Source organism: Pinus tabuliformis, chromosome 3_1 (assembly GCF_031772625.1).
Source record: "Pinus tabuliformis cultivar Carrire ecotype Pingquan chromosome 3_1, CPIR1, whole genome shotgun sequence".
Taxonomy (NCBI): domain Eukaryota; kingdom Viridiplantae; phylum Streptophyta; class Pinopsida; order Pinales; family Pinaceae; genus Pinus; species Pinus tabuliformis.
In genome coordinates this window covers 484,537,221-484,546,767 of record NC_142301.1, presented here as the reverse complement: position 1 = coordinate 484,546,767, position 9,547 = coordinate 484,537,221, and the positions used below count along the sequence as shown (strand labels likewise).

General features: G+C 34.4%; 1 protein-coding gene across 2 annotated transcripts in view; it reads right to left on the bottom strand.

Moving 5' to 3' along the window:
• Positions 1-5,784: 5,784 nt before the first annotated feature.
• Positions 5,785-9,547, bottom strand: part of LOC149187909 (arginosuccinate synthase family) — a 311,302-nt gene continuing 307,539 nt past the window's right edge. For both annotated transcript variants that reach the window (XM_089411491.1, XM_089411492.1), the window contains exon 10: positions 5,785-6,789. In XM_089411491.1, the coding sequence (XP_089267617.1) occupies positions 6,234-6,789 (556 nt within the window). In that variant the 3' untranslated portion in view covers positions 5,785-6,233. The remainder of the gene's footprint in view (positions 6,790-9,547) is intronic.

Here is a 9,547-nt window from a genome sequence, read left to right as displayed (position 1 = left end):
AAACAAGGACTTACACAGCAGGATCAAGTTATAGTGTCATCTTTCTTAATAAAGTCTTGAGTCTATCTAAAATAATATGCATGACCAAGATGATCAACTATGCAAAAATAATATTTCTGGCACAACACTTCTGACTTGTGATGTATTAATGTTCTTCTAGCTCTCTCCATGAGTCCTAGATCACTGCAAGTACACAAAAGTAAAAGAGATTGATTTGGTAAAAGAAAGAAAGAAAGAAATACTTACATCCTTATACTTGTTACAACAGATATAAATTCAACATCAAGTGTAAGAAACTTCTAAATCCATGCAGATGTTAATCTGACATTAGCACCAACTACAGTCAATACTCTAAATTAAATTAATTCTTTGTTAGAAAGGAAAGAGGGAAGTGTTGTTAAGATTATGAAATAAATTAAGAGCACAATAAAAATGTATCCGAAAAGGAGGCATATCCTTCAAACACAAAATTAGCTATCTAGGTTGAAGCACAAACACCTAGCTATAGAACTCTACAAAGGAGGTCATTGAAGATTCTAAAATACATTAAGAGCACAATAAAAATGTAACTGAAAAGAAGACATATCCTTAAAATACAAAATTAGCTATCTAGGTTGAAGCACAAACACCTAACTATATAACAACACAAAGGATACCGTTGAAGTATGTCAAGTGGAGGGATGGAATATTGGTAGAAAACGATTAGATTAATGAAACATATCAAAAGTTTATGTTGAGCTTAAAAGATTTAAATCATTGAAGGGTATGGATAGCCTACAATAATATTCCTATCATCGACCTTTGGAGAGTTCATTTCACATAGCAATCAGTCAGAGTCTTTATGGTTGCTTAAAAAGTAACCAAATGGTGTTATAACAAGCAAATATGTTGATGAAAGACAAATAATCAACTAGGAGAGATTGGATGTTTGCTTATTAACTGTAACCCACCTCCAAGTTCAAAATGGGTAAGAACCAGACTTTTCTCATGCCATATTTATTCTTTGTGCTAGCAAAAGCAAGGTGCTTGATAGCCTAGAGTGGGGGAGATCCCCATGTGTGGGTGTGTCACTAATACAATAAAATGAAAAAAAAGAGACGGTGTCTTATTTATTTAAAGACTTCAACATAAAATAAAAATGAAATGACATCATATTTATTTCAATTTCTATATTTAAATTTTAAGCAACTATAAACTAACATAAATCCATCTTATCCTTAGATCTAATAAACATCGATAGGGATAAAAAAAGGTAAGGTGCAAACCTCAAACATCTTTTCTCACACCAATGTATATTGTTTGAACTAAAATTAGGGGTTTGTAGCTATACCTGTAAAACTTGTTACAACAAAAAATGGAATAATTTTATCTCCAATACCCATATCTGCCAATCTCCATCTCAAGATGGGCAAGACGATGAAAACTTTTTTCACAAACTCCATGCTCTAACATAGCTACTTGGCAAACTATTTTACAGACTAATTAGATAACAAGATACATAGATAGATCATACCTAATTTTTCAATAGGCCTCAAAAGAAGTAGCCAAACTCGGCGAGCAAGGATTGTAATCCCAATGCTTTGTTCCATTTAAATTCCTGTTCTCACATTTCTTTCCCAGATTTACTCCCTCTCATCACTGGCATAGAGCTTAATGTTTGTTTAAACTACACTTGCATAAGTGAGACTTCCAATGTTTGCCTTTGTTACCCCTAGGCTAAGAGAACATCTTCCCTCACTATCTCTAATCATTGTTCCTCCCATGGATTATGAATTTGTTGTTTTACCATTTTGTCCCTGTATTTCTTCTCATTTTTGCATTTTTCACCTTTTTATTTTTTGCACTTATCTTCTTCGTGTCAATTTTCTAAGGACTTCTTCTGGCTCATTTCCCACTCCCCGCTTATATCTTTATATTCCAATACATGAGAAAAATATTTATATTCCAGATGAGGAATATACATATTTCATTCCTCGAGGGCTTGCTTAAACAACAAGGCTCATAGCCATTACAAAAAATATTCATTATGAGTTCAACACATTATCACATGTAGGATTTCTTCCTACCACCTATGCTAAACCTAATTGACTTTCCATGAGAAATATCTTTATATTCCATATAAGGGATATAGTTATAAGGAATATACTTGTTTTGGTTCTTGATGGATTGCATAACAAGGCCTGATTTCATTACAAGAAATACTCATTATGAACTTTGTTAGCCCTTTAGAAAGCCTTGATTATTCAGTGAAAGATTCACCAAGATCTTACAAGATTTTATAATTCAGTGAAAAATTCACCATGATTTTACAAGATAATATAATTTGGTGAGAGATTCACCAAAAAAATTATATATACATATTATATTATTGATAAAACCGCCTTCCATTTTTCCTATGTATCATGGGGATTCACCCATTTATTATACATATAAATTTAGGGGGTTTCTTAAAAAGTTCTCTGTTTTCATCATGTTTTTAATCAATCAAGGAATGATCAAACTACCAATGATTGAATATATATTTTGTAGGATTTGTACTCTGCATCTTTATTGACTAGCATTGTCTCTTTAATAGTCACTCTTTCACCTAGGCTCCAATACCATGTTGATTTTTTAAAGAGAAATCTGATCTTTTAATCTGATAATCACTTTCGAATAATTTTTTAATAAATTCATCTTATGTCACATATATTATTAAAAGATTATACATAGAAAATCTCAACAATAATACAATAATGACAATAGGATCATAAGAAGACAACGAAATACAAAAGAGAAATTTTGCCCTGGAAAACACAAAATTGGGAGAAGACCTAACAATCTTTTCTAGGAGAAAATGTTCAATTCAGCGAAAGGTACAATATGATATTCTTAAGTCGAACTTGGTCAACACATGCCAAGATTTCAACACTGGTCAAACAATTAATCAACTTCTGGTTAAACATGTAGAAATTTGACCTTTTGCAACAATTGGTCAACTCAATAAAATTGCCCAAAACTAGCGTCGTCAACTATCTAAAGAATCAATCAACTCTACCCAGAAAAAAGTTTGGTCAGCTACTCTTGCGGTCAAACTGCCCAAAAGTAGCTCAGTCAACTATCTAGAAAATTGTTCAACTATACCCAAAAAAAGTTTGGTCAACTGGTCTTTTCTGCTGTCAAACTTCCCCAAAAAATTGGTCAAATAAATCCCAAAGAACTTCAGTCAACATTGGTCAACGCATGTCATATATCAGTCAAACATCATTGGTCAAGCTTTGGATCTCCTCTCTCCTTTGGACGTGTGGATCATAACAAATAATATGTTGTGTTGAATGAACGACAAAAGTGGAGTCACACCCATATTTATATTAGATAAGTAGGGTGACTTTTGACTAAAAATCACACCCCTTCACTTATGGGGCCGACCTGACATTTTGGGGCCTACATGTGCTCCAAAATTTATAATTCAAATTTAATTTTCTTTTTCTTTCAAGAGCTAACTTGTGTAATTGGGGAATACCGACCGCAACTACCCAACAAATCAACAAATATTGGGTGGAACATATTTGAGATGAGGGTGGAGGTAGATTGGATATTGAGTAAAACATATATGAACATATTTGGGGTGGGTTTCTTATTGGGTAAAACATATCTGAACATATTTTTTTGGAGGGGGATATAAGAAAAACATATCAATGTTTTACTCAATATCTAGCCAACTCCCACCCTCACCCAAACATGTTCTACCCAAAATTTCCTCTAGAGGGGTGGAATGGATATTGGGTAAAAACATATCCGAACATATTGGGGGTGAGGGTGAGGGTAGGGGTCGTATAGATATTGGGCAAAACATATCTACTGGTGCATATTTAATAAAACCTCTTTGGCTAAAGTTGGATATTGGGCAAAACAAATCCACTATAGGTATGTTTTACCTAATATCCAACTCATCCCCATCCTCACCCCAAATATGTTCTATCCAATATTCTCCACAACCTCAACATATTTGGGGTGAGTATGAGGGGATATTAGATAAAAAATATTTACTATAAATATGTTTTACCTAATATTCCCACCCGACTCTCACGCCAAATATGTTTTATCCAATATTTCCCTCTCACCATGGGGGAAATACAAGGTAGAATACATTTGGGGTTGAGGAGGGGGAATATTGGGTATAACAAATTTATTGTCAATATTCCCAATATTCCCAACACACCCTCACCCTCACACTAAATATGCTAATATTCTCCCCACCCACTAGTAAATATTCCCTCTCCAACCCCACCCTTTAATAAATATTTTTTACATTATTCGCTACCACACCCACTATCAATTGGATATGCTAAATTTGTTTTACCAATATTCCCTCCTATCCTCACCTCTAATTGTATTCACATATATGGAGGTTAAGGGAATTTTGGGTAAAATATATTTACAAGTGTAGGTGTGGTGGGAATATTGGGTAAAACATATTTGGGCTAGAGGAATATTCATATAGTGAATATGTTTTACCTAATATCCCCCTCACCCCACCATCTTTTTCATGATGTAACATGTAAGCTAGAGGACTTCCAAACAAAAGGAAAAAATAAATAAAATTCCAGTCCCATTAAGTTTTATTTCAAGAATGAAGTAATGCATATCCTTCTGCAAGTTAATATTACTTAATATTCTAACTAATTATGGCTTCCATAATTTTAATTTAATTATCCATAATTATTAGGTAGATGGTAGGGATTTAAACTCCACAGATTATTCTAGAATATTATTGGTAGTATACACAAATCAAATGCTGAGATTTATTTCGAAAGAAATTATTCTTTTTTTTCCTTTTTAATTAAATTAACTAATTAAAAAAATGTCATATGAACAAGTGACATGAAATGTGTTATGGTTTTTTGGGCATTTCGTATTGATACTGATAAGCCATGTTATTGTAACAAAAACCTATTCTCGGTCAAGAATCTCCTCCATGGTTAAGAATCTTGTTACATGTTTTTTAAAATGTATATATATTTAACTTGTATATCATTTTTTTTTATGATTAATAAAAATTATTCTGATTTTGATTGAAGTTAATAATTTAGCTAATTCATATGATTTTTTCAAGCTAACTTGAAAATATAATTAAGTGTTTTGATGTTTATTATGGATTGATGCCTATTAGCGTTTACTAGCCGTTTAATTTATATGGCTGCTCTAGTAACTAACTATGCCAATGACAATACAACATGTAAGAAAACCATGAATACAAGTCTCTAAAACTAGCAATGTTAGCAATAATTTCAATTTTCAGGGTGGTCTGAAACTAGCAATGTTAGCAATAATTTCAATTTTCAGGGTGGTCTGAAAGCAATGTTAGCAATAATTTCAACTTTAAGGGTGGAGTTCAAAAGAGATGTATCATATTGACATCCAAATTTGACTCCTTGGATTAAAGGCCATCCAACAAGCAACTGTATCAGCATATCCCTTCGCAGGTTAACATTGCCTACTATTCTCAGTAATGACAACTAGGTATGCTAATGGCAATATAACGTGTAAGAAAACCATAAATACAATTCTCTGGAACCAGCAATGTTGCAAAAATTTCGATCTTTATGGGAATGGGGAGTTGAAGAGAGCAAGCTTTATCCAAATTTAACTCTTGGGATTAAGTCCATCCACCAAACAACTGTACCAGCATATCCATTGCAGGTTAGCACTGCCTACTATTCTCAGTAATGAAAACTAGCTATTGCAATGACAATGTCACGTGTAAAAAAAAAACATAAATACAATTTTCTGAAACTAGCAAGGTCGCAATAATTTCAATCTTTAAGAATAATTTCAATTTTAGGGGAGGGTGGAATTCGAGAGAACAAGTTTTATCACATACACATCCAAATTTGACTGCTGGGATTAAGGGCATTCAACAAACTACTTTATCAGCATATCCCCTTGCAGGTTAACATCAAATGTACCCTCAGTAATGACAACTAGCTCTGCCATTGCCAATATAACGTGTAAAAAATCCAATACTCTGAAACTAGCAATAGTGCAATAGTTTCTACCTTTAAGGGAGGGTCAGATTCAAGAGAGTCTTATCATATACAAATCCAAATTTGACTCCTTGGGTTACTTCATGGGAACACAAATTATGATGCAAAGGAAGCTGAACTGATGCCTTATTCACCTTTAACCCTAAACTGTTAAACAGAACCTACAAATGGCATTATGAATAACGTTTGCTCTAAAGCTCAATGGGATCATAGTCCACTTTGTAGCATGGCTCGAACTCTGATTGGAAGCCCATATAGACGAATAAAACCAGCAGCATCTGCTTGATTGTAAATTCCACTACCCTCCTCGAATGAAGATATATCTTGGCGATATAAGCTGTATTGACTTCTTCGGCTTGCAACAGACAAAGAACCCTTGTAAAGTTTCAATGTTACAGCTCCTGTGGTTGTCTCTGTGATCTTTTCCATAAATGCATCCATGGATTCCCTTAATGGATCAAACCATCTTCCCGCATAAACCAACTCTGCATATTTTAAAGCAATATTGTCTTTAACCTGCATGGATTCTCTATCAAGTGTGAGGGATTCCAACTCCCGCACAGCAGCAGTTAGAATAGTGCCCCCGGGAGTTTCATAGACACCTCGACTTTTCATACCAACCAATCTGTTCTCCACCATGTCCACGCGCCCAATACCATGCCTTCCTCCTAGTTCATTCAACACTGCCAATAAATTTGCGGGAGAAAGCTCTTTTCCATTTATTGAAACTGGTATTCCAGATACAATTCCTATCTCCACATATCTGCATCACAGAATTTTGTGATAAAACAATGATTAGGGGAAAACAGGTTTTACAAATGAGTATCAATAGAAAGTCCTGACAAAAATGTCTTCTCCAGATTTTTGTTAAGTTTTAATTATTTATAGTAATGCTAACTAATGTTGACTTGAGAAAATAAATAGTGGATTGCACAAATTTCAGCAAAAAATGCTCTCAAAACATCCCATCCCAATTGAATAAGCCATCAACCTCTCATGATAGTCAATGGAAACAAACAAGAAAAGAAAATATCAAAGAAATGACATCAATCTGAAATCTTCAACAGATAGGTTGTAAAGGTTTCAGATCATAAAGACAATATCGGTTGCTATGACTTGCATGAACGGAAGACATTTTTTAACTAAATTGAGCAATATAATAAATGGAAAAATATTACAGAGAACCAGGGTATGCATTTACCATTAAAATGCAAAATCCATACTATGATCTGCCATGATGGTCAACCACACAGCAAAAAACATAACATCCCAATTGAATAAGCCATGAACCTCCCGTGATTATGATTATTCATATAAAAGTTTGATTTTTAATCGAGCAATGACAACTTTTCATCCATGCATTGAGATTCAAGTTATAACTTGTGTTTTATTGCTTTGTGTCTAGATTAAAGTATGAATCTGACAATCTTCATTTTTTTGTAGTTAAAGCTCTAAAAAATGATAGATTTTACTTGGGAAAATTTATTATCCCTGTACTTGTGGCCATCTCTGTTCCAACATAGCCTGTCAACTCAGTTTTTAACTTTTTAAGGAACAGTGAGCCCATTCCACAAAAGAGAAATAAAGAGCAATAAAAAAGGTTTTTATTGGGGAAGTGACTCCTCAACATAGGGGGCCTAGTTGGGCATCCCCCAAGGTGATTGAGGGATGCCCCAACATCCCCGACGGCGACAACAGGGGACAGCCTGGGGGATGGTGGAGGACATTCTTGTCATCCCCACATCCTTGGCATGTAGGAAACATAACACATCCCCCATGCCCAATGGTTGGCACATCATTATATTATGACTGATAGATATGGCAAGGGGATGTAGCCAGTGTTCCATGGGAATGTGCTCTCCATGTTTCTCACTCTTCAATGATAGGGGGCTCTTGGCGAAATGTTACCCCATGTCCCCCTTTGGAGGAAACACATGGCTGCAACACCCCCTGGCGGCAACCCAATATTTTTTTGTCCAACAATCCGTGAAGATAGAACAAAGATAGAGGGTAGACCTTTGAGGAGTCTGTGACCTTGGTGATTAATGATAATATTAAATTCTTAAAGGATGGAAAGTGTAAGATAAATGAGAATGTCACTTGAAAGGGTAAGATAAAGGAGAATGTCACTTTTACTTAAAATTTTAACATTACCATTAATTGTTTCAGGATGTATAGAATCGTTCCAACCTCATCAGACTTCATATGAAGAATGTTGAATTTCTCATCCCATTCAAAATTCAGTAGACTTGAACAGTTTTCAGGATTTCAAGATTGGTACGACTATAGTGTTTGCATTGGATTGCACAATGAAGAATTTGCATGGGATGAATTGTTATCGTTGGGATTTAGCATTATTAATTTTATTTTCATAATTTTAAAGATAGGGACCTTGACGTCCCCCCTAAATTTCCTTGAAATTTTTGGGTGCTCCCATACATCAGCCTCGTGCACCTCCCCACACTCACTGCCCCCCGTCCCAGAAACTTGGTGGAACTTAGAATGTAGCCACATATTAGTAACCCAAGAACATGTGCTTTTTTCCAATTAAGAAGTGTGACAATCATCGAGTGGCACTAACCATGTTATTTTATTGCTTGTGTGGTTTGATAATGAAGACATTCTATCCCCTCAACAAAGGTATCTAGTACACTGGATGGTTCAATGATTTCCTATTAGAGTGCGTAGTTTGCGTTGCACACTAATATCTCTTTTTCTAGCTTGCCAAGGTATGTCAGTATTGGGATAGCTTATAAAATGCCGATGGGTACCTCCAATATACAATTTATTATTTTACCTGTATGAAACAGATCGAAAATTTTAAAAAGCAGAATTGCAGTCTATGTGAAAAAAAATTAGAGAATAAATTATGAAAGAAGATTATATCATTATTCATTCACCATTTCCGATTCAAGAGTAGAGACTCAATGTTGAGCATTTAATTTAAAAAATAATTCAGATTCTTCATTTGAAAATGATAAAAAATCAGAAATGAGCAAGTTGAAAATCTGAAACTGTAAACTGATGAGTTCTTCTCTTAAGTAGCTAATTTTGGCCACCACAAGTAAAACTTTGCAAAAGAAATTGTAACAGTATACCTGAATTTTTTTCCTCTGCTGCTCACAAGAGTGACAGTGAAAAAATGAGACAGATTTAGGGTTTTGGACAGATAATAGACGCAACAGTCACACCCTAGGGCATCCTGCTGTGCCCACGTAATCTTGTTCTTTCTCTTCTTTTCTTATAAAACAAGAAAATAAAAAATAAAAAATAAAAAACCATTATTAAAAGGAAAAATATTATTTTATGTATTTCATTGGAGATGTCCCGATTTTAGGAAATTTTTGATGAGGATGTTTCTTTCGCCACGCTGAGCTTGGGAAACAAATGCCCATACCAGGAATGCACCCCCATGCAATGCAGCTCCTGTTATATATATATATATATATATATATATATATATATCTGTGTGTGTGTGTGTGTGTGTGTAAAGTTGTGTTGCAGGTTGTGAGGAAACCAGT